Source organism: Tamandua tetradactyla, chromosome 7 (genome assembly GCF_023851605.1).
Source record: "Tamandua tetradactyla isolate mTamTet1 chromosome 7, mTamTet1.pri, whole genome shotgun sequence".
NCBI classification, from domain to species: domain Eukaryota; kingdom Metazoa; phylum Chordata; class Mammalia; order Pilosa; family Myrmecophagidae; genus Tamandua; species Tamandua tetradactyla.
In genome coordinates this window covers 152,035,965-152,062,715 of record NC_135333.1, presented here as the reverse complement: position 1 = coordinate 152,062,715, position 26,751 = coordinate 152,035,965, and the positions used below count along the sequence as shown (strand labels likewise).

At 40.1% G+C, this 26,751-nt stretch overlaps 1 protein-coding gene across 2 annotated transcripts in view; it reads right to left on the bottom strand.

Moving 5' to 3' along the window:
• The window catches only part of TMTC2 (transmembrane O-mannosyltransferase targeting cadherins 2), a 478,556-nt gene that overhangs the window by 289,755 nt on the left and 162,050 nt on the right, over positions 1-26,751 (bottom strand). The window contains exon 2 of one of the 2 annotated variants that reach the window (XM_077111531.1): positions 21,149-21,719. The exons of the other annotated variant lie outside the window; for it this stretch is intronic. Within the exon in view, the coding sequence (XP_076967646.1) occupies positions 21,149-21,719 (571 nt within the window). The remainder of the gene's footprint in view (positions 1-21,148; positions 21,720-26,751) is intronic. 2 annotated transcript variants of the gene reach the window in all.

Genomic DNA, 26,751 nt, shown 5'->3' with positions numbered 1-26,751 from the left:
GTAAATCTCCCGAGCAACGTGGGACAGAACTCCCAGGATGAGCCAGGATCCAGCATCAAGGGACTGAGAAAGTCTTCTTGATGAAAAGTGGGAAGACAGAAATGAGACAAAATAAAGTTTCAGTGGCTGAGAGATTTAAAACAGAGTTGAGAGGTTATCCTGGAGGTTGTTCTCATGCATATTTCTTTTTAGTTTATGGTGTATTGGATGGCTGGAGGGAAGTACCTGAAACTGTTGAGCTGTGTTCCTGTAGCCTTGATTCTTGAAGATGATTATATAAAGATATAACTTTTACAATGTGACTGTGTGATTGTGAAAAACGTGTGTCTGATGCTCCTTTTATCCAGGGTATGAATGGATGTGGACGTGTAAAAAAATGCGGACAAAAAAATAAATAAATAATAGGAGGGACAAAGTTAAAATAAATTAGATAGATGGAAATACTATCAATGAGAGGGAGGTATAAGAGGTATGGTGTGTATGAATTTTTTCTTTTTATTTCTTTTTATGGAGCAATGCAAATGCTCTAAAAAGTGATCATGGTGATGAGTACACAATTATGTGATGATACTTTGAGCCATTGATTATATATCATGTATGGAATGTATGTATGTGAAAACTTATCAATGAAATAGTAAAAAAAAGAAAAAAAAAGAAAAAAACAACTTGACCTGGTTGGCTGATGAGCATATGCTAAACTAAGATCATGTAGATGGGACTCTGTGAATAAACTAAAATCCAATGATTGCATACTTTAAATAGGTCAATTATGGTATAGAAATTATATCTCAATAAAGCTGGTAAAAAAAAAATACCTACTGATGTGAGGCTATTTAAAATCTTTATTTATTCCACTTACTAGAGATATTCATGAATTTCCCTGCAGAAACACTAAATGTTTTTATTACAAGATGCTCCCTTGTTAGGGTATTATATAATAAAGAGTTTACGTACCCTGCTGCCTTTGAGTAATTTTTAAAAGTTAGGAATTCTGAAAATCTGACCACAAGGGTTTTAAATACTGAATTGGAGAATGTATTGTTAATCCTCTTTTGTAAAGAGAAAAGCTTAGATTCCAACAGTAGTCTTTACAATTCACACCAGAACAAGACATGACACACTGCGCAGTTGAGGATATACTGATACACATAGAAACCTCTTGGCAACGTAACATTGACAGTTATTCTAAGCCCTATTTTGTTTACACGGAAATTTCAGGGGAAAATTGTTTTTATCTGAAATTACACAACAACCTCTGTTATGCAGACTCATCCTTTCGCTTAAAAACCAGCTGGGACTAGTACCATAATATCATTGTTGAATTTTTGTTCGTTTGTTTTGTTTGCGTGTTCATTTTTTTTCTTGGGTGCGGGGGAAGTGCATGGACTGGGAATCAAACCCGGGTGTCCCGCATGGCAGGCAAGCATTCTACCACTGAACTACCCTTGCACACTCCATTCCTTCTATGTATATAAGCTTGCTTTCATTGTTTTGTTTTGTTTTGGTAAAGAAAAGCTCAATTTTGAGATCAATACAGTGACTAAAGGATTCTGTTATTTTTAATTCAATATATTATATAATTCATTTCCATTGTTATTCCCTTAAGATGAATTTTATCGAAGTATAATTTTAAATGTGATGCATCCAATTAAAATATGAAATTTGATAAGTTTGGGTAAATGTAAACAACCTCTAAAGCACCACTAAAATCAAGATACCAAACACTCTCACACTGGAAAAATGTTCTCCATCCCTGGGCCAGAAAAGAAATTACAGAAATGAATCTGCTTTGTGCTACTATAGGTTAACTTTGCACTCTTTAGAATTTAATAGAAATGGAATCTTACGGCATCTTCTCTTTCTTTGCTTTTTTCCCTTCAATGTAACGTTTTTGTGATAATCCATGCTATTGCATGCATTATCTCCTGTTCTTTGGTATTGCTAAGTAACAGTATTTTATTGTATGTCTTTGCCAAATTTTGTCTATCCATTTACTTGTCAATAGGTATTTTAGTTGTTACTAGCTTTTGTTATTTGTAAATAAAATTTCTAGAAACCTTCAAGAACAAATCTAAAAAAGAGCATTAGCAATGTACTTTTTGGCAATAATATATAAATAGATTAATGTCACTAATAAGCATGGGTAAAATAATGACCATTTAGGGTTACTGCAGTGGTTAAGTTAGAAAATAAATGCATATTTCAAGAGTGTTGTTTGCCCCTAAATGCATATTTCAAGAGTGTTGTTTGCCCCTTTTCTTCACTACTTCATCCTCAGTATGTAGAACAGTGCCCTTAAGTCACTCAGTAAAGATTTACTAAAAAGTGAAAAAAGACTGCATCTAGCAAATTTCTTCACACATGACAGACACCGAGGGGGGGAAAAATGGAAGTTAAGTCTGAATCCAAATGAAATGAAATATATGGAATGGTTTCAAATTAAACAAACAACAAAAAAAAACTAGATAAACTGAACTATTTAGATGCCACTACCTTCCTGTCAGTCTCCCAGACCCTCCTCTAGCCAGGCTAAATAAATTTATCTGACACTTGTGCTTCCCCAGCATTTTATATAGAATTCTATTAGTACTTAGTGCAAGGTAATATAGTTATCGTATACATGTCTAACGCTTCCCAAGGGGCTAGGATAATATATTATCCATCTTTGTGCTTTTAGCACCCATACACCCCTCTGTTGTGTCTGGACAGTATAGATTATTTGTATTTCAAAGCAATTGTGGGTAAACAATACTGTTGCTGAGGCCAACGAAAATGAGAGAATTGCTGTTTCATAATACCATTTGCATATATTTCATTTTAGCACAACTGTAAGTAAGGCTTTGTGAATCAGACGTTTGGAATGAGATCCCTTCTTCACGATGGACTTAACTATATGTGAATCCTCAGACAAATTATTGCCCTTCCATAAGTCTGAGTTTCCTTAGTGGTAAAGGAGGTTACTAATACCTACTCTCACGGAGTCAAATAAAAAAACGCACAGAAGTCGTTCCCACGGTGCTAGCACACAGTAAGCCTCGATAAATGGGAGTGGTTATCATTATTTTTACTGGCTCTGTGTATATGGAAATGGAGGCTAATGAATTCAAATGGGCTATATCTCTTCCCCTCTGACAATATGGAAGTCAGCACAGCCATGAAGAAGATTACACTGCAGCATGTAAGAGAATCAAAGACTACAAATTAGCCTGTCTAAGGACCAGCAACTTCCGACTGCTGCTTTAACAACTTAAATTCAAACCTTTTCTCTCTCCACCAGCCCATTTTTCAATTGACAACTCAACATTTTCTCCTTTCTTGCTATTTTACTTCTGAAATATGTTCATTTTTAGAGTCCTCTCACTTTTTGCATTAGGGTTGTCACCCACTCAAACATTCACCCAAGAGCAAGAAACTACAGTCATATTATATAGTCAAAAGAAACTTTAAACATCTTTTAAGCCATGAGTGGTGGTGTTTTTCAAAATCCCACCACCTTCCTGGAGTTAGAAGCAACAGAGTGACTGTACACCCAGCGATGTGTCTACTGCTAATGCCTAAAATTCTCCTTGCCGCCTGCGTTTGTGCAGGGATGTGCACCCTGGCAAGTCAGTAGGTGGTGAAGAGCTGCTATAGTATTTACAACTCTCGACTTCCAGTCCAATCCCAAGCCCAACATCATCAAAGAGAAGAATCCTCTATGGAGGGGTAACTTCTTTCAAAAAGTGCCATACTGTTATTAAATGAAATGAACCAAAACAAGGAGAAAAATACCATGGGATATTAGTCTCTCTGTGTAAAGCTCTTGATAGCTACAATAGTAAATATTCCATCTGAATGCAGGCTTAAATCAGGCTAGACATCCAGCTTAACAAAAGACAAATACTCAAGTCCCTCACTAAGGTTAGCTCCAGGAAACAAACAAACACAGATGGGGGGGGGGCATTGAGGGTAGCTGGGGTGGCCAACAGCAAAACAAAACCCAACAACTCAATTTCAGAAGGAGGACTGGAATTAATAACAGGAAAAGAGAAGCTAGGATGAAACACAAAGGGCAGAAGGCTGACAGATGACAAACATGAGGACATGGGGGTCCATTGCTAAGTCTCTATTCTTAAATGTCCAATTGAAAGTTTCCAAAATTTAAAAGTAGGGAGGCACTGAGTGCCGTGAAAAAAGCAGTAGACCTGGGGCGAGGGGGCAGCGTACAGTGTTGGCTATACTCTGAACTGATCCTGGGTCTAATTTCATTGGGCTTCAAATTTCATTGGGCTTCAAATTCCGTTAAAAGAGAGGAGTGACAAAGAAAGAAGAGGAGGGCAAGGAGAGATGGGAGGGCTACGGGAGGTGACAGAGAGAGATGGCTTCTCAGCTCCATCTCCAGCCTCAGAATCTTGTTTTAATAAAAATTTTATAATTTTTAATAACAGATAATGATCGTACATCAGAAGGTCCCAAACCTATGCATTCATCAGAATCAACAAAGAGAACTTTTAAAATACAGATTCTCTCCCCACATCTTGAATCGGCTCCCCCTAAAGCCCTTAAAAACAAAGAATAAGCAGACCAAAAGATTCTTATTCAGTCGACCTAAGGTTGGTGCTCATTCTCTCATTTAAAATACTTTCCCACAAGAGGCCTTTCTGAGCATCCAAGTTTGGTATACCAAAGGAAAATCCTTTGTCTTTGGCTTTGAACCCTCAAGTCTTTCTGAAGCAAACAGCTACTCCTCTACTCCTCATATACCTCAATTAAATCAGATCTTTAAATACTGGGTTTTCTGAAATCAAAACAATATTGTCTGCAGACTTGTCTCAGCAAACCAAAGTTGCTAAGATTTAGGTTTCTGTAAAAAAAAAAAAAAAAGCAAAAAAAAAAAAAAAAAACTTCATCTGAAAATTATTAAGGTGTCCAAAATATTTTACGAAATTACTGGCACCTAGGAAGTAGTATCACTTTAAAGACAAAACTTTCTGCTTTCAGTTCTCTCCCTAGGACTTGGGGAAATAAACTAAACTGTTAAACAACAAAAAAAAAATAGCCTCGGTGATTCCCTAGGAAGGTTGGTTATAATAGAGATTCTGGAATCAGCTGTAACAAAATTGCTGGGCAGGTTGGGAAGAATAGTTGAGAACAGAGATTAACATTCACCTTTGGGCAATACCAATGCTCCCTCTTTCTCTCGAGAATGAGACTTGAACGCTGCAAGCTATTGCAGCTACTGAATTAATCTTCCTTGCTATAAACCTGGCTAAAAGGAAATATATAGAAACAGGGTGGCAGGGGGAGGAGAAAAGGAGAGCCTGTCTCCCCGCCACGTTTGGATATATAAGCAACAGCACCCTCCTGAGCCCAAAGGGGAAAAAATCAGGCTATAAAAGTACGAGATGAGAGCAAGATATTAGAAACAGCAGGGGAGGGCGGGGAGGCAGGGGAAATTAAAGACTGACCTATAGATACTTATTTACAATCAACGAAAGAAAAGATAATTTATCAAGTCATACTACACAGAGGAATATCCTTGAAAAATGCCTCTCTCAACTTCCTTTACATTATCAGCATTAATGAGCAGGATAACAAACACTCCATTCTTTGATTGTGATTTTCCTGCGCATGCATTAACTAGCCTGTGTGGCTCTAGAAAAGCCACAGCCACGCTAATTGAAGGTTCTGTAAAAAGATGCAAAAAAGTTCACCACTATTGACATGCTGCTGAAATGCAGTGAAATGCAGAAAAGTGCTAATGATAACAATGATGCCTCCCCATAGCCAAGGAACTGGTTTATCTCCATACCTACCAACAAGCCTGCAATATTATATTCTTAATTTTACAGATCAAAATCAGTTATTCTGGGTGCATGCGTGGTTCAGTGGTAGAACACTCGCCTTCCATGCAGGAGATCCCGGTTCAACTCCCGGACCATGCACCCCCCCCCAAAAAAAAAAGAAAAGAAAAATCAATTATCCTGATTTTCCAAGGTGTTTCAACTAATTGACCCAACGTTACACAGCTAGAAAATGACTGTATTTCTATTTTAATCTAGATCTGTGCGTTCTAGATCCTTGGCCCTTCCACAATAGCCTTACTATACACCTATGCATAAAAAGATTGGCCAAACACAAAATGGTTATCTAAAGTAAACAGTAGTTCTTTATGCAATATTAACTATGTTTAATTTTTTTAACTATGTTTAATTTTTTATCATCGTATGTCATGAAATCCTAAGGAGAAAGAAACTGTACTCCATGGAACACAAACCGGTAAATGTTTACCTGAATCTTCAAATTAGTAAGAATAAAAATTCTATGCAGTATGCTTTCCATTTCACAAAAAGCTATGGAAATACATTCAAACCATTCATTTACGACCTTGGTATAATCTGACTACATTATAGACGCCTGTATTCATGTAGATACAGGTACACAAACTGTCACATACAGAGCAGACCCTATTATGGAGAAGGGAATTTACTAACTACATATTGAAAGCTAAGATATGCCTTAAGTGGCTGCACAATCAGTATAAAAATACAAAGTTCAGAAAAGCAAAATATCAAGTTTTTTTCATTCTTTTCACTTTCAGACATACAATAATTATTTTTAACAGTCATCATTGATATTACATATAATCAAGGCCTCTGTATTAAATCTTATGTGATGTGTACCTCATGTTTAGCAGTATTTTCAAGGAAGTCCTGGATATATTTTCCTTTTCTCCACTTTCTAAAAACTAACTCATTTTTTTAAACGTTCTTCATTTTATTCACGTTGTTCCCGCCAATTTCTTTGAGCCTTACATTAATCATAGGCAAAATGATAGCCACGTACCAAACCATAGGCACCGCAGATTACCAAACCATATCAAAGGGAAGTATTATAGTCTCTGCATTATTTTTTATTTCCTGGAATTAAATCAATTAACATGTGGCAAAAGAAGTGTCCTTTGGAACGGAAACACCGACTTTGCTAATCAAGGCCATAATTACTGAAGAAACATGTATTAAATTCCAAATTCACACAATCTCAGTTGATGTCAGAATTATAATCAGACCAACAGAGCATACAGGAGCCATCTGGGCGCTTCAGAGTTGTAAGAACAAAGTGGCAGAACAAGGACACATCGACCTTGCTGCCACCACCTCAGCAGAGGCTGTCACACTAGAAGGTGCTGCCTTTGGATCTCTTATCATCCTTTTTTGATTTCTTATTATCCTTTTCGAAGAACAGATGACTGCGCTCGATAGGTATGAAATCCCAGTGGTTCAAACAAAATAAAACTTGTAACACTATACAATTTTGCCACGGTGTCACACTTCATACTTTCATTTTACTACCAATGAATTTCATACTCGTTTTTTCTCCCCTCCCAACCCCACCCCACCACCTCCCTGCTCTTTAAGTAATCTTCAAAGAAAGCACTCATGGAACCAATCAAATCATGTACTTCTATTCCATTTGAGAACTCAACACTGAATTAGCTTTTCCATTGTTCCAGATATTTAAGACATGAATAGGATTTCTAGGCAAGGACAGGGGATTTCAGATTTGTGCAAACCACATCATTTCCTGTGAAATTGACGGTATGGCATTGACTGAGTAACCCGGAACCCATGAGAGCCCCGTCAGTCAATTTGATGCCTCTGGGGCATCAGGGTTTTTCGAAAATTGAGCCGAGTGATGTAACATGCGTCCCAGACATGGTGTTCTAAGAACAGCAGGAATGATTTCACTAAGACTCATTATTTATTCATCCAAGGTCCAATTTGTGTGCCATTTTCACTGATGATATATTTAATTAACTGGTTGAAATTCAGTACTGATAGAGTATTTTATTTTGTACCATTAAATGGACGCTTAAGAATTTTATTTTTTAGTCTTCCCATACAAAAGAGTAGAAAATAAAGAAGGATTTTGTACCTGTGGTCATTCATGGTAATATCTGAACATTGTCCAGCAAAGCTGAAAGAACAGGTACAGGAGAAAGTCCTTAAGGATTCCCTGTTTTCCTCATTAGGGATATATAATAACATGCCAATAATACTGAGTAAAAAGTAAAATAATGCTAGGTTTCAGAAAATAAATGCTTTTTTTTTAATGCTGAAGAATGAGAAGTTCACAATATAAGACATACTCACTGAATGGGATATAAACCTCAACTCTTAAGTCTGATGATTTGTCTTCTCACCACAGGAGCAGTCCTTCAAGTTTAGGGGGAAAATGAGAGGTTGTTTCTCCACAAGATGGAGCTGGCTGACACATTCCTAGGCTCCTCCCAAGGACCAGCAGAAGTGCAAGTACATTTAAAAACCATTCATTGGCTCTCAGCTTTGTTGGAGCCACAAGATACCTTAAAAGGCCCCCAAGTACACAGTACCTCGTCTCAAGTCTACCTTTCCGGAATCATTTCCCTCTGTAAACTTCAGGCACTCTATGTATCTGCCAAAACAACTGTTTGGTGGTCCCCAATCACTTCCTATGGGTTTCCCTCTGTGCATTTCCCATGTTGTACCCTCCACTCTTCCCTGCCTCTCCAGTTACAAATGCATAAATCCTTTCTATCCTCCCAGGCACTGCTCAAATGTCTCTGAGCCCAGAAGGTATTTCCTGATCCCCTCTGCAGAAAGTAACTCCCTTTCCTCTAAACTCCTTAGAACTCCCAGTGTTTCCCTTAAAGCCCTCATCACTTTTCAGCTTGAATTTCAGTTCTTTACTTACATGTACTATTCTTAATTTCACACTAGTCTATAAAATCCTGGAAGGGCAGAATCTTGTCGATTCATCTTTGAATCCTCACGTCTCCTAATACAGTGCCTTGCACAAAGATGAAAAAAAAAATGTTTAAAGGACACTTTATGAATGGATCACTTTTCCAAGTATTCATTCTTGGGCTCAAACACGGCATTATAGAAGCTTGCAATAGTAGTCATACAGCTTCTCCAATTTGAATTATTCAACCTGAACCTAAACTGCAGCTAGAATACAGAATAATCTCAGGCAAGCAAAGGAGCCAACCTGTGGGAATAAAAAACCTTATTAATCTTTGACTTCTTGAATTTTAAAATATTTTGAACCTCAACTTTATTTGTGGTATTATCTGGTTAGCAATGTTGGCAGCTGTTCAAAGTTTTATGGGACTACAGGTCATGAACAGTAAATGCTACAATAAGTTTAGTGGTAGGAAATCCAAATCCATTTGTAAATGCATGGCAAACAGGCAGCCCTGCAGCTTCAATATGGCTAAGGAAATACTGGGATCAGAACTGGAGTATCTTGTTATATCTGGAATCACATTAAGACAAGTGTAAGGCAAATGAAGGGAAAGGAAATCATGAAAATTGGGAATACTACTTGAAGTAGAGTGACAAAGATGATGAAGAAAATCAGAAACAGCAAATATATCATATTTCATTCAGTGCAATAGATATGAGGGTCACAACTTGATAAAAAACCATGACCTAGTCCAGAGAAAAGGGATAAAACCATAAATGATAACGGATTCTCCCAATGCCACCCCTAGCAGCTAATCAAATAAAAAGGCACATGTGGCTACAATGTTCAAAGACCTGCAGGTCATGTGCTTCCCTTTTCATGCTCTTCTATACAGAGGGAGTCACACAAAATGGTCAGCTGTGCAGAAGCTTCACATTTAATATCCTTAGCATTCAAAGAACCAAAAAACGCCCATCCACAGAAAACCAGTACCAATATGAAACTACTCAATGGTTTAGAAGTGCAGGGTTGCTTGTTAGTTGGACCTGATCACTACATCCTAATAAAGATCTAAGCTTACACAATAGCCAAAATAAAGTATTTGATTCACCACAGGCAACCTCCATCATTCATATCCTGCTTATCATTCTAAAAAAAAAAAATTATTTCCACAAAGGGAAGATTCATTTTACAAAGTGGCAGTGCCTCTCGTTTTCCCTCTAAGAACTTAGATCTTGTTTAAAAATTTAAATTTAATTTTTAGAAAAAGAGGTTGTCCAGGTAATACGCATTTTAGAAACAACTATAGCAAAACAAACACAATCGCTTTCAGAGAAAATCTTAAAAGATCAAAATAAAAAAGACTTCATTTTTCCAGATTATCTTGGGCTATTATTAGAATTGTTACACTGACTTTTAGATTTATTTTTTTTTCCCCACCTGTAATGGAATAAGTGATTATGAGGCTAATAAAGGGAAAAAAAGATGTTTCCACATTAAAACAGTTAACAGATGTTAAATAAGCACAGAAAATGGCCACTGGGTAAGCAGTGACTGATGTTGGGAAAGTAAGAAAAATGTTGCTTTTACTGATTTTATTACCCATGTACCTCCTGGGGTCAGGGGAGGCTTGTAAAAAGTTTTGTGGGCAGATAAAAGACTAGTATTTATTTGCAAGGCTAGTTTAAGTGCATTTCAATGTTGTTGGGGTTTTCCCCTATTTCTTGACCACATAAAACTAAGTAAATGAAAGTAATCTAAGGAATGCTAAAACTGTCATTTGATGAGAGGTCACGAAAATTTACTTTTCAATATTTTTCTGGCATGCATGTTTCCTAATACCACCTTCCAAATCCCACTAACCCAGGACTGAAACTCTCATTGTTTAAAGCTGAGTATACAAGTTTCCACTTTAATATTCCAGGTACATAGTTTAAATAGGTAACTGAAATTAGTGTGAATTTAATAATTTAATGAGTTTCAGCTACGTGCCAGACACTGTACTAGATGTAGAAAACACATTAAATAAAATCCTTTATTTAAGGATTAAGAGATTAAGAAGTAAGACTATTTTAATAACATTGATATTTAGTCATACATATTTTGAACATTTTATATTTAGTGTTTTCTGGCAAATCTTTCTAACAATTGATAAAATTATAGTTTGTCAGTATTTACCCATATTACTTCATAAGTTCATTCTACTTCTCTCAGTAAGCATTTATTTAGAAAGTCAATTATGCTAATGTTTTAATGCATCCAGAAAAATGCCCGGCAGATGTTAACACTCAAGTGTTTATTACACACTAAATGCCAGGAACTTATCATTTCTTATGAACGTTGTCAAAGAAAAATACAATGTTCATATTTCCTTTGTAGAATCAGAGAATTCTTATCCATAACATGCACTTGTGCATCTGCTATATGAGTCATAAAACAAGAGTAAAGATCCTACAGCCTAGAACTCTGGTCAAATGTGGCCAACCTAAGCATTTGTTTGGCCCAAACAGGGATTATTTTCTTGTTGTTTTTAAATTAATATACAATATTAAAAAACAGGAGATGTCACAGAAAAATCCAGATTCTGTCTTCTTAGAAAAATCTTCAACACTACTGTATTACTTAGGGTTCTCTAGCGAAACAGAACCAACAGGGAACACTTGCAAATATAAAATTTATGAAAGTGTCTCACGTGACCGTAGGAACGCAGAGTCCAAAATCCACAGGGCAGGCTGCGAAGCCGATGACTCCAATGGATGGCCTGGACGAACTCCACAGGAGAGGCTCACCAGCCAAAGCAGGAATGCAACCTGTCTCCTCTGAGTCCTCCTTAAAAGGCTTCCCATGATTGGATTTAGCATCACTAATTGCAGAAGACACTTCCCTTTGGCTGATTACAAATGGAATCAGCTGTGGATGTAGCTGACGTGATCATGACCTAATCCTATGAAATGTCCTCATTGCAACAGACAGGCCAGCGCTTGCCCAATCAGATGAACAGGTACCACAACTTGGCCAAGTTGACACCTGTCCCTAACCATGACAGTCCACCCCTTGTCAACTTGGCATATATATATATATCACCTTAGACCATACTTAATTTCCAAATGAAAACAAATAAGCACACATTTTTTTTTTTACCTGACAATACTCAACTGTCCTGCATATAACTGGAAACACATTAAATCTCTCCAGAATAGCGTGCAAATCCTTGGGCAACATTCATTCTTAAACTTGATATCTTACAACTTAAATAGTATAACACAAACAAAACAGCATTACAGTCCTCGTTTCTGTAACTGATCACGTGGTCGAAGTTCATATTTATCACTACCTTCTTCCACTACCCATTCCATGTTCCCTTTCCCCTCAGCAAGCACTTCAGCTGGCCGTGGTTCTTTGCCTGGTGGGGTGACCCAAACTTTCATTCCTGAAGTCTCAGAGCCATTAGTGGTCCTGCCTGGATTGTGTTGTTGCAGTTTTCCATTGATTTTAATAACAGGGCATGGTAGTACTAATAGACGCCCCAGGGGATCTCCTATATTCCAAGAAAACTCTTCTTTACCCCCATTATGTAGTTGCAGTCCTACTTCCTTCTGATAGTCAGGGTCAATTACCCCAGACAATAATGTAATCCCCTTCTTGGTGTGTTGATCCAGAGGCATAAGTAGCCCAAAGTGGCCAGGTGGCAATCTTAACTTCCAGTTCAGTGGTATCACTGTTGTTTCCCCTGGAGAAAGCACACCCCGTTTTGGAACTAAAACCTGTAGACCAGCAGAACTCAGGGTAGCAGGGACAGGAAGCAAAAATTTTCCTAGTGGATCACTAGGAGTAATAGTGAGTGGCACCACACCCATTTCCACCCCTTGGTTCCTGGACCCATGGATCCTGGCTATGGGAGAAACAGCACCATACAGTGGACGCTGATTCAGAGCATACACAGCTTCCTGGAGAACATTACCCCAGCCTTTCAAGTTTTTGCCACCTAGTTGGCACCGTAATTGAGTTTTCAAAAGGCCATTCCACCGTTCTATCAATCCAGCAGCTTCTGGATGATGGAGAACATGGTAAGACCAGAGAATTCCATGAGCATGTGCCCATTCTTGCACTTCATTTGCTGTGAAGTGTGTTCCTTGATCCGAAGCAATGCTATGTGGAATACCATGACGATGGATAAGGCATTCTGTAAGCCCACGGATAGTAGTTTTGGCAGAAGCATTGCATGCAGGGAAAGCAAACCCATATCCAGAGTATGTGTCTATTCCAGTTAGAACAAATCGCTGCCCCTTCCATGAAGGGAATGGTCCAATGTAATCAACCTGCCACCATGTAGCTGGCTGGTTACCTCGGGGAATGGTGCCATATCGGGGGCTGAGTGTGGGTCTCTGCTGCTGACAGACTGGGCACTCAGCAGTGGCTGTAGCCAGGTCAGCCTTGGTGAGTGGAAGTCCATGTTGCTGAGCCCATGCATAACCTCCATCCCTACCACCATGACCATGTTGTTCATGAGCCCATTGGGCAATAATAGGAGTTGCTGAGGAAAGAGGCTGACTGGTATCCATAGAACGGGTCATCTTATCCACTTGATTATTAAAATCTTCCTCTGCTGAAGTCACCCTCTGGTGTGCATTCACATGGGACACAAATATCTTCATGTTTTTAGCCCACTCAGAAAGGTCTATCCACATACTTCTTCCCCAGACCTCTTTGTCACCAATTTTCCAATTATGGTCTTTCCAAGTCCCTGACCATCCAGCCAAACCATTAGCAACAGCCCATGAGTCAGTATACAAACGCACCTCTGGCCAGTTTTCCTTCCAAGCAAAATGAACAACCAGGTGCACTGCTCGAAGTTCTGCCCACTGGGAGGATTTCCCCTCACCACTGTCCTTCAAGGACACCCCAGAAAGGGGTTGTAATGCTGCAGCTGTCCACTTTCGGGTGGTACCTGCATATCGTGCTGAACCATCTGTAAACCAGGCCCGAGTTTTCTCTTCCTCAGTCAATTCACTGTAAGGAACTCCCCAAGAGGCCATAGCTCTGGTCTGGGAAAGAGAAGGTAATGTGGCAGCAGGAGTGGAAACCATGGGCATTTGTGCCACTTCTTCATGTAACTTACTTGTGCCTTCAGGACCTTCTCTGGCTCTATCTCGTATATACCATTTCCACTTTACGTGCTGTGCACGCCCAACTTTATGGCTTGGTGGGTCAGACAACACCCAACTCATGATAGGCAACTCAGGTCTCATGGTAAATTGGTGGCCCATGGTTAAGCGTTCAGTCTCTACTAAGGCCCAGTAGCAGGCCAAAAGCTGTTTCTCAAAAGGAGAGTAGTTATCTGCAGCAGATGGTAAGGCTTTGCTCCAAAATCCTAAGGGTCTGCGTTGTGATTCTCCTATAGGGGCCTGCCAAAGGCTCCAGACAGCATCTCTATTTGCCACTGACACTTCCAGCACCATTGGATCTGCTGGATCATATGGCCCAAGTGGCAGAGCAGCTTGCACAGCAGCCTGGACCTGTCGCAGAGCCTCCTCTTGTTCAGGTCCCCACTCAAAATTAGCAGCTTTTCTGGTCACTTGATAAATGGGCCGGAGTAGCACACCCAAATGAGGAATATGTTGTCGCCAAAATCCAAAAAGACCCACTAGGCGTTGTGCCTCTTTTTTGGTTGTGGGAGGGGCCAGATGCAGCAATTTATCCTTCACCTTAGAACGGATATCTCGACATGCCCCACACCACTGGACACCTAGAAATTTTACTGAGGTGGAAGGCCCCTGTATTTTTGTTGGATTTATCTCCCATCCTCTGACACGCAAATGCCTTACCAGTAAATCTAGAGTAGTTGCTACTTCTTGCTCACTAGGTCCAATCAACATGATATCATCAATATAATGGACCATTGTGATGTCTTGTGGGAGGGAGAAACGATCAAGGTCTCTGAGAACAAGATTATGACATAGGGCTGGAGAGTTGATATACCCCTGAGGTAGGACAGTGAAAGTATATTGCTGACCTTGCCAGCTGAAAGCAAACTGTTTCTGGTGGTCCTTACTAATAGCTCTTGAGAAAAAAGCATTTGCCAGATCAATAGCTGCATACCAGGTACCAGGGGATGTATTGATTTGCTCAAGCAATGATACTACATCTGGAACAGCAGCTGCAATAGGAGTTACCACCTCGTTGAGTTTACGATAATCCACTGTCATTCTCCAAGACCCATCTGTTTTCTGCACAGGCCAAATAGGAGAGTTGAATGGGGATGTGGTGGGAATCACCACCCCTGCATCTTTCAAGTCCTTAAGAGTGGCAGTAATCTCTGCAATCCCTCCAGGAAAACGGTATTGCTTTTGATTTACTATTTTGCTTGGTAGGGGCAGTTCTAGTGGCTTCCACTTGGCCTTCCCCACCATAATAGGCTCACTGCACGAGTCAGAGAACCAACGTGGGGATTCTGCCAGTTGCTCAGTATGTCTATGCCAATTATACATTCCGGAACAGGGGAAATAACTACAGGATGGGTCTGGGGGCCCACTGGACCCACTGTGAGATGGACCTGAGCTAAAACTCCATTGATCACCTGGCCTCCATAAGCCCCCACTCTGACTGGTGGTCCAGAGTGACGTTTTGGGTCCCCTGGAATTAATGTCACTTCCGAACCGGTGTCTAATAATCCCCGAAATATCTGATCATTTCCTTTTCCCCAATGCACAGTTACCCTGGTAAAAGGCCGTCGGTCTCATTGGGGAAGACTTAGAGGAAGGTTAACAGTATAAATTTGTGGCAGTGTAACAGGTTTCTCCCCCATAGGGACCTGGCCTCCCCTTCATTCAAGGGGCTCAGGGTCTGTAAACTGTTTCAAGTCTGGAAATTGGTTAAGGGGCCGTGACTCTGTGTTTTTGTAATTCAGGTTAGACTTCTGTTCCCTTGACCTAGAACTCTTTTGTTTATACAGCTCCAACAAGAATTTAGTAGACTGCCCTTCTATTGTATTTCTAGGCACCCCATGATTTACTAGCCAATGCCACAAATCTCTGTGTGCCATATAATTTTGATGCCTCCTTTGAGTTTGTTGTCTATTATAATACCCACGTCTACCCTGTCTTTGGTGATTAAGTGCTGCCACCTGGCTTCTGCCAACTCGGGATCCTGTCATCCCCATTGTGTTTAAGGATTCCAGCTCAGTGACAGCAGTTCCTACAGTAATATCTGACCTACAGAGAAGTGCAACCACAGAGCTCTTGAGGGATGATGGTGCTAGTCTCACAAATTTATTTCTCACTGTTCTGGTAAAAGGTGCATCCTCTGGACATTCCTGGGGTGTAAGAGCAGGCTTTGCATGATAAATCCACTCTAACATCCCAATCTCTCTAAGCCTCTGGATCCCCTCATCTACATTATACCAGGGCAGTTCTGGCATTTCAACCTCAGGTAATGTCAGTCACCTTTTGATCCATGTTTCAACCAACCACCCAAACAAGCTGTTAACACCTTTTCTAACTGCTCTAGCTATAACATTGAATGCAGAATCTCTGCTTAGTGGGCCCATATCAATAAATTCAGCCTGATCCAGCCTTATATTCCTCCCACCATTATCCCACACTCTTAAAATCCATTGCCACACATATTCCCCTGATTTCTGTCTATATAAATTGGAAAACTCACACAGTTCTTTTGGAGTATAACGTACCTCCTCATGTGTGATACTTTGTACCTCACCTTTAGGGGCCTGTTGGGACTTTAGTCTAGTTATAGGTCTAGAAGAAATGAGGGGTGGTGGGGGTGGGTCATGAAAAGAATTAGAAATATCTTCCAAGCCATTTGCTTCAGGGCCTTCATTTGCAGTTTCATCTGGTGAAACAGGATTAATAACTCTAGGGCTAATCCCTTCAGGAGGAGGTTGGGTGGCCAATTCCTCAAGGCAGGCTGGAGGTGGGGCGGCTATGTCCTCAGGGCAGACTATTACAGGGTTATCTAAAGAAGGCTCAGCATGGTCTAGGGTTTCAACCTCACCCCCAACATCATTATCAATCCATATGTCACCATCCCATTTTTCAGGGTCCCACTCCTTTCCAATCAATGCCCTCACTTTAACGGCAGACACCATGCAAGACTGAGATTTCAGTTTACGTTGTAAAGTTGCTACTCTAACAATAAGATTCTGAGTCTGATTTTCAGAGATCTCAAGTCTACGGCTACAGGAAATAAAATTTTCCTTCAGGATACTCATAGAAACCTCTACATCTTTCAGACGGCACTTAAGCTTCTTGTTTGAAACCTTAAGCCCATCCCTTTCACCCTTTAATGTAGACAGTGTATCTAACAACAACCAACCAACATCTCTATAACTCTTATTCCTACAAAACTCTGTAAAGGTGTCAAAAACATTATCCCCCAGAGTCTGGCTTCGTACAAGCGAAGCATTAGGAGAATCGAATGATGATATTTTGACTATCTCCTTTGCCAACTCAGTCCATGGATTGGGAGTGTCATTCTGATTACGGGAATCAGAGTCCTTAGTGTCTCTGAGCCCAGTCAGAGTAGAAAACCATTCATAAAAACCCATTTTTAAGATTCTGTTCCTTAAGAACCACTCCCGGTACCAAGATGTATTAGTTAGGGTTCTCTAGAGAAACAGAACCAACAGGGAACACTTGCAAATATAAAATTTATGAAAGTGTCTCACGTGACCGTAGGAACGCAGAGTCCAAAATCCACAGGGCAGGCTGCGAAGCCGATGACTCCAATGGATGGCCTGGACGAACTCCACAGGAGAGGCTCACCAGCCAAAGCAGGAATGCAACCTGTCTCCTCTGAGTCCTCCTTAAAAGGCTTCCCATGATTGGATTTAGCATCACTAATTGCAGAAGACACTCCCCTTTGGCTGATTACAAATGGAATCAGCTGTGGATGTAGCTGACGTGATCATGACCTGATCCTATGAAATGTCCTCATTGCAACAGACAGGCCAGCGCTTGCCCAATCAGATGAACAGGTACCACAACTTGGCCAAGTTGACACCTGTCCCTAACCATGACAACTACCAAACTGAAACCTGGACTTCCTTACTGAAATAATGCAGTAGAGAGGAGTGGCAATGCCTGCCCTTTGGAGAGCACATGACTTCTCGAGCACGTCACAGTCCCCTCTGAATGGCCCTGGGAGACAAGTGAGTTTGGGGGCCAGCATCTGATTCTTAGGGCTTACAGAACTGAAAATCACCAATACTGAAGAAAGAATCTGACAGTGATTGCTATGGTAAAAACATTACTGACAAAACCATAAAAATGGAGAGCCTTGCCCCTCTGGTCCTAATAATCTCCAGCTTTAAGTGGATTGCCATTTTTTAAGTTATGAGTATTTAGCCTATTTAATTTGCATAATGGTGTTAAATATTGGGGCACTTCAGTTTTCTGTTTAAATACAAGCTATTTTTTTTTTTTTAACATGGGCAGGCACTGGGAATCGAACCCAGGTCCTCGGGCATGGCAGGCAAGCATTCTTACCTGCTGAGCCACCGTGGCCCGCTTGTTGATCTTTTTTTTTTTTTTTTTTTACAAGCTATGTTTTAACAGGGCAGGGAAGTTTACTTCACCTGGCAAACCATAATAACTACGATGCAGAATTAATTGGGAAGATATTTAAGCAATTATTCTTTTAAGGTTAAAAAAGGACCTTCCAAACTCTTTTAATCCACTTCCTACAGAAAGAATCTCTTCTAACTCACCCCAGGCATAGAAATCTATATATTTTAGAGGTAGAATATGGAATTTTCTATGACTTCCATATGTAATCTATGCCAGTGTTTATAAACCTCACAGTCATGAGATGCTAAATGAAAGTTAGGTCAAATTTAAATGCTTCAGCATTAAGTCAGTTATGAACCATTTCTTTTTTTCTAAACTACTATATACTGAAAGACTACTAGAAGTTTATCTTTTGGCCTATCTTTCTTAAGCTGAAGAATTATAATTACCATTGATCTCTCTTCATTCCCTTCAATTAATTTATATTAGATGCCTTCTAGATATGGGACACCCCAGCTCACACTGAACAACCTCCAATGCACTGTCCTGTGTATTTTTTCATATATTCCTCCCAATTCTAGGAGAGAACAATGACCTGCTCCATTTCCAGATAAAGAAACAAATCATCAAACTAGCCCAAGGTTACTCAGCCTGTGTGAGGTAATATTCCAGAGTCCACATATTTTCCTTTCTCCTGTGCAGTCATGTGACTGTACGTCTGGTTGTACATCTGTTTGTTCACCTTCACACCTCAGGGTGTAGACAGTCAAAAATGTGTGTTCTTGCCTGGCCAGTCTTTCTTTTTCTTTGTGGCCCTCACCTCTCTCTCTCTCTACACCTCTACTGGCATAGATGATCTCCACGGTTCTTTACAAATCCCTACAATCTTGTTACCCCAATGCTTCCATTAAGCTCACTGGTCCAAAACCTAAGAATGAGAGAAAGAGCTAAACAGAGATGGCCACTATTGGACAAAGGTTCCTGCCTCCCCCCTTCACTACCCCTGCTTCCGCCTGGCCCTACAGGCTGTGGCTGCCTGGGCAAGTTTCCATTTGGAAACTTCTCAGAACACTGAAATGTCAATGTATTAAATCCATGGCTATAGTAAAAGGGACTTCATGCTTTCTACTCTGAGGAGTTCCTTCTCTATTGGAATTTCTCGGTTTCCTAAGCCACTGTTACACGAGACAGGATGCCAGATAAAATATAGGACGCCCAGTTAAATTTTAATTTCAGATAAACAATGACTAATTTTGTACTCTGTCCTTGAAAATATGCCTGGAGAACTGAAGAGAACTTCAAAATGCCTTGAAAGCAAGTCCTGAATTGGCATATCAAAATACATTCGCTAACTCAGGAGACGACAAAATGGAAATTTTGTATAAGAAACCACAATGTGTCGTAGAGTCTCAGTGTGAAGCTCTGAAACAGCCACTGTCCCACTCACCCATTATGTGTAGAGCCTGCAACCTTAACTACAACACAACCTCAGTAAGGAAAAGGACCAGGAATTATATTTATTTTCTTTGTATTTCCAGTAAAAACAAGAAAGCTTGTTATTGTGGATGATGTCATTTTCAAGGAAAGAAGATCATTCAAACTAAATCTCCTAGAAAGAATAAGTAAAACTGATTTCAAATTGAGGACTCGACTTTCAAGCTATATGTTGTTTGCAAGAGTAAAACCAGAGCTTTCTTTTAAGGTTTCAGCATTTAACTGAAATCACAAAAGAACTTCATCAAGCACCTGACAACTCTGTTCTAACTGAAAAGCTAATGCATGCTCCACTCCCACAGAGCAAAACACAGCACCGAGTACTCTGCCTCATAGGTGGAAAAATCAATGCAATTTTTTTTTGACAAATGTTTTGGCTTCTAACGGCCTCAGTTCTTTTTCTTTATTTCAATTTCTTCCCACTTCAGTTTTAAGTGAATTTGGTAATTGAGGGGAAAAAAGTAGTCAAAACCAGAAAAACTTGCTGGCTTTCTCAGGGCAAGTATCCAAAACCATAAATCCTCACGTAAGTGTCCAAAAGGAAGGCAGGAGTTCGCCTAAAATAGGACAGAGGTTTGCAAACATTACCCAAGTTTCTGTCTCTACACTGAAAGTCAGCGCAATGGTGGATTTATTGCACATGAGGGAGGAGGGCAAGATGGGAAGGAACGCAGTTTCTCAAAATGACCTTGTCTCCCCAACGCTTCCCCTTAACACTCTCCTGGAAAATTATTCACTTGTCTTTAAGAATATAGGGGTCCCAAAATGCTTTGGTGACTTTCAAACCACACTGCATTAGAAACCACTTCAGGAATACAGAAGGATAAATATTAAGCCCTGAGGCAAAAGGTCTCAATTGACCTCAGGGGCAAAACTTTCTATAAGCACTTTGTTTTGACTTCTCTATTCTCATGCACTACAACAAGAAAAAGGTGAATATGATTCATGGTTTAGGAATTCGAGTTTTCAGCACACTGCACAGAGGGGTTGTTTTCCAAAATCAACTCAGGAAAAGTAATATTAACAAATGACAGAGGATTTCCCCTCTGCAGAGTCCAGCATCCAGCTCTATTATCAGCTATGCTATTTTCACAAACACACACCAAAGGCAATTTCTTGAATTCTAGAGAACTGGAGGAGAAATAGAGAATAGTCACATGACCTACATTCTTTACAAGGCAAATTATTCTTCTACCACCTTAAAAATCATGAAAATAAGCTAAGAAGCCCGAGAAATAAAACAACCGGTGATTGAAAGGCAGCTCAGTAGAGGAAGGTCAAAAGGACACTTCCACTTACCAGAGATCAAAAGTAACTCATTTTAAATGCTATCTGAAGAGGAACAAATTTGCTTTTTTAAATGGTGGCAGAGGACCAAGGAGATTACTCCGTAATCCAATGCTCGAGAGCCAACAATCACTTACTTTGTAAATGGCAGGTAAGATCTGTTTCATTTTCAGCCTGTGAAAGACAAAGACATCATAAACTGCCGAAACGGCGAGAACAGTCACTCCTTGTTCTTTCCACAGCATGCTGCATCCTGCACACAGGCCCGTCCCTAGGAACCAGCCCCAAGTCCTGGCTGAGGAGCCTCTGGTGGAACAGTGTTTCATATAGCAGAGCAAGGAAAGGAGGAAGAAGAGGCTGGCTCCGACGTCGGCCCTTCCCACGATGCCTGCCACTGCCTCCGTGTGAATGGGGTGTGAGGCGAACATCAGGCCAGCCATGAAGGTCCAGCATCCATCCCCAAGGAGGGTCTTGGAGAAGCTCGTGAAGAGTCCAGTGACTGCCGCATGCAATAGGACATTGACGAGATGGTAGCTCCAGGGGTTCAAGCCTCCGATGGCATGGTTCAGGCGAAACGACAGAGTGCAGAGGGGCCGGTATGACTTGTGGCTCCCACTGTGGGTTAGAAGCGTCCCCCAAAAATCATTGTAGAAAATGTGCGTCCACGGGGTTTCTGGGAGAAGGTCCTGGTTGGTCTTGATGGCACGGCTAAAAAACAAAACGTTAAAAGATAATAATGAACAAATGCAAAATCCAAAGAAAAGAAATGAGAACCCGACATTGCTAAGAGACTATTTCCCTGGGAAGACGTGTTATCATGGGGCTTAATGATTGGATTCCAGGTAGCTGAGATTAAGGCAATGAGATAGAAGATTTTCCATGCAGGTTGGGTTCAGAGTTACCTTGGTACCCCTAATGCCTCCCTAAATGGCTTTTTAAAACCAAAATTACTATATCTCTTCTCAGTAAAACTTTCTCTCTCATTGGACTGCAAAAACAAACAAACAAAAAAACAACTTTGAAGGATAAATGCAGTCTCTGTCAGTGGTTTAAGCTTTAGTGTGGCAGCTGTCAAACCAATCTCCATGAAAATCATTTTTACTGGCAAAAAAATGCAAATTTTGGGCCCCAGTTCGATGTGGAGCCTAAAAATCTGCATTTTTAAAAAAGCACAGCTCCGAGTAATGCTGATGCACAGAACATGCTTACAGTGTGAGAACTACCCCCTCCTGGAAATAAATTGTAGATGGGATATAGAGTACCCAGAACAGTGCTTCTCATACATATAAATCACCTGGGGAACTCATTAAACTGCAGGTTCTGATTCAGAAGGTCTGGTGAGAGCCAGCGAATCCCACACTTCTAGCCAGTTCACAGGTGAAGGAGACACGCTGCTGGTCCTTGGACCACAAGTAGAGTTGCAGCCTCCTAGGGAGCAAGACAGAGCACAGACAATGGTCCTCACCTCCCCAAATGTTTCCCTTCTTCCTTCATTCTAGTCAACTGTGTCCCTTCCCTCTTCTGAGCTCTCACAGCATTTATTATCATCTACAGTAATCATTTTAGTACTTCATTGTCTCCCGCATTCAAGAATTAATAATTCCAGGTTGGCATACTTGATATTTCCAAACAGATTTCAGGAAAGACAAATAATTTGCTGAGTATTCACTATCCACGAAGCACCACGATGCTCTCCTTGGCTACATTTTTTTCACGTAGTCCATAGAACAATACCAGTGAAGTAGATATCATCATCTACATTTCTCAGGTGAGGAAACTATCATTGAGAAAGATCAATAACTGGCCCAAAGGACACAGAAGTAGGAAATAGCAGTACAGAGCTTCAGGTCAGTGCTCTTTCCACGTGGCCTTCCCAAAAGGTGATCCACATATCACTGGAAGCATGACAAGATAGACAAACTTTGTAAAAATGTTAATGGTTCCATTTGTTTTCATGTGATTTAGAAAGAAAACGTAACATCAAGGCTGAATTAGATGTTTGGTGAGGATGAATCTGTTAAAATTGTAAAGTCAATGTAGAGAAAAATATTAAGGAATCAACAATATCAGTGTATTTAGATAAGATTCAATGTTGAAGGGGGTATATAAATGATTATTTGGAAGATGTCTGCCCTGTGACATCATACCTGCTATGGAACAAGACAGCATCTTGAGTCATTTGGATCTTGTTCTAATTTGCTAGCTGCTGGAATGCAACACACCAGAGACAGATTGGCTTTTAATAAAAGGGGATTTATTCCATTAGTTCTTCAGAGGAAAGGCAGCTAACTTTCATCTGAGGTTTTTTCATATTTGGGAAGGCTCAGGGTAATCTCTGCTGGCCTTCTCTCCAGGCCTCTGGGTTCCAACAACTTTCCCTGGGGTGATTCCTTTCTGCATCTCCAAAGGCCTGGGCTGAGCTGCGAGTGCTGAGATAAGGTATGCTGAAATGAGGTATGCTGAGCTGCTTGGGCTGTGCTACATTGAATTCTCTCATTTAAGCACCAGCCAATTAAGTCAAACATCATTCAGTGCAGCAGACATGCCTCCTAGCTGACTGTAGATGTAATCAGCAACAGATGGAGGTTCACGTACCATTGGCTCATGTCCACAGTAACAGAACTAGGTGCCTTCACCTGGCCAAGTTGACAACTGGATCTAACTACCACAGATCTCTAGTGCACTTGTCAACCTACTTACAGAACACCACAGTGGAGCAGAGGTAGAAAGGAGAAGGAGCTCAAGGCACCTACTACACATAACTCTGATAAGGTACAACCCTAAATGCAGCCCAGGTTACATAAGACAATCACTAGAAAGGTGAGATAGAAACCTCTTGCCTGATAAGATGTCAAAGCTTTTTTTAAAAAAAAAACAAGTAGTAAGGAAGGGAAGCTTCCCTGATGACCTTGGCCTCTAGCCTCTCTGCCGATTGGCCTTCCAGTGGGCATAAGGTACAAACTCTGGCACTTGATTAACCCCTCCCCTCCTCTCCTGAAACTCCCATATGAATGTCACTGAAAATCAGTTTTGGAACGCTCCAAACTGAACGGATATTTTTACTGAGTACCGGCTATGACATTTACTGTTTGACTTCAAAAACAAAGAGATGCAACAGATTCAAACAGATAACGAGGCACATGCAAGAGGACATGGCCAGTTAAAACAGCAGGATGAATATTGGAGCTGAGATCAAATGATTGGGCAGTACTAATTTTCAACTGCTCCTCTGAACTGCCTCCCACTTAACATCACTGAGCTTAGTTTCTATGATAATAATAGTTCGACTTTGAAATCATTCAGCAAACACTTGTCATTGTTTATTTATCTTCTATGCAGGAAAACAGAGCACTGCTGTGCAGACACATGCACGCTCCAGAGACCTGAATGTGAGTGACGTCTCTGTTGTCTTAGCTGCTTCTCTTATTATTGCGCAGAGATGGGTTACAATCTACAAAAACCCCCTTATAGTGGTTTTAAGGTCTGCTTAATCCCACAACCTCTGAAATTAGGTTCTGTGGGGGGTTAGAATTAAAACAGATTGATCATAGTTGCTGATTTTCTACTATGTGCCAAAAACCATCAAGACTTTTTACACACATTATAGACTTTACTTATGAAAACTAATAGATTTATCTGGATGTTCAGTAAAAAGGCAGAAGATCTGTTGGAATCATGTCTTAAAAAGTGGTAGGGATATTAGCTGTTCCCCAATATCTGTTCTTCCCTGTTTCCATAATAACAGAATTCCACTTTTTAGCAAGGTACTTGGCCCTCTGGGAAAAAAAAAAAAAAAGATGGCATTTCTCTCTTCCCTTGCTGCTAATAGGGTCAGATGATTAATTTCTGACCAGTGGCATGAAGCAGAGTGCTATAGTCCTTCCAGGAAGAGTCCTTAAAAGGAAAAGGATTGGCCTTCTTCCCCCACCCCACCTCCCGCTGGAGTGCTAGGAGCACTGGCCCAAGGGGTGTCCCTAGAAATAGAAACCCTGCGCAGCAGAGAGGAGCAAGAAAATGGAGAGAAATCGAGTCCCCATCAGGGAAGTCTTGGAACTACCTCTCTCCCTGGTTCCTGGATAGGTGAAATAAATTGCCATACTGTTTAAACTGTGCTAATTTCGGTGTTCGCCCGTGGCGGCTGAACCTGGTCATAAGTGAAATACTTTGTTAAGACAGGATCTACTATATCACAGTGGTGTTCGATTTTCTGTTTTGATTTTGATTTTTTACAAGTCTCCGTGTATTGACTCTGTATTAAATGAATTTCCATATAAATCAGAGCTTAAATATTAGAAACAGATGTTATTCTGGATCCATTAAGTTAAAACATCCTGCTATGCCATTCATCAAGAGTCTAACCCAGGAGTAACTGCTTAAGACTTGATGGGTTATAATTAAAATTTAAAAGAAATATCAAAAACTGCCAAAATCCCAAGCAATGTTGTCGGTGAGGGGTGATTTCAAGCAATTCAGAATGAAAGCCCAACTGATCTCCACTATACAGTAACTTAGATATTGATTTGAATTTCTCTAACATCGATGCAGAAAATCCCACACTTTCAAAGTCAGGGCAGTGGACCACTCAATGGCAAAGGATTCTGGGGGTTTTGTTAATACAGTGAGGAAAGTTTAGAAGTTCGTTTTATTTTGGACAATACTTCACCTTTACCACGGCAGCTCCAAGGATGGAGAACTATGTTTCCCAAAGCAGGTTTTCTACATACTATTAGTTCAGTATGATAGCCAATGCTATAAAGAGGCTTTTGGAGGAGGAAAAAAAATGCTTACTTTTCAAAATATTTCTATAATTTCTTATGTTTACAGCAATAAATCTAGTAACCTGAAGCAGCCACAGGATATATATAATTCTCACAAGGTGAGGGCTTCGAAACAAACAACTAAATTGTAAAAATCCCCTAATTTAATTACAAGAATAAACTTTGATGAGGCATGGCCTGAAATTCACATTGTAGAAAAACAGTCAAGGGCAAGCAACGTTAATAAAATGAAAATGGACAAGCAAGGAGACACCTCACCCATATGCAAAGCATCCTGTGCTAAGGAAGACCTGAGAATGATAAATTCTCTGAAGGCTGCTATCTTCTTAGGCAGGATTTTATTTAAGCGATGAATACTATGACAAAAGAATATACCAGAAAACTAAATTGTACTGGGATTTAACATATAAGTCATGTCACACATGCAAGCCAGTGATAAGGAATACATTACACCACCTCAACTTCATATTAAGAAAGATAAACTAAAAGGGCCTTCATAGAATCAGAATAATTGGCCAGTGCAAAGAAAAGTAACCATTCAACACTAAGCACAATAGATTCTCAACCACGTGCATTTTCTTACACCACTCCAAAATGGAAATAGTGAAACCTCTTCTGCTATTTCTCAGCTAATGAAAAACCTTAACTCAAAACAAAATTTCATGCTGATGTCATTTCTAAGGTTATTTCTGTAAACTGGTACTGAAAATTCAGAAAGACACTAAAGATTTATGAAATTTTCCACTCCAGGAAAGGCAGAAGAGTTAGAGCAGCTGATGGAAGGAACCTATGCCTGGTTTCATTCATTTGTGGTTCTTCGTTTTTGCTACTTTAAGACTTTTCCTTTAGGAAATATCGACAAAGGCCAATGCTACTGCAAAGCTGATGAATGATGTGACACTGCCATCCAAACTGACCTTGTGTGTATTTCTCTCACTGCTATTTTTTTCTCATTGGCCTTT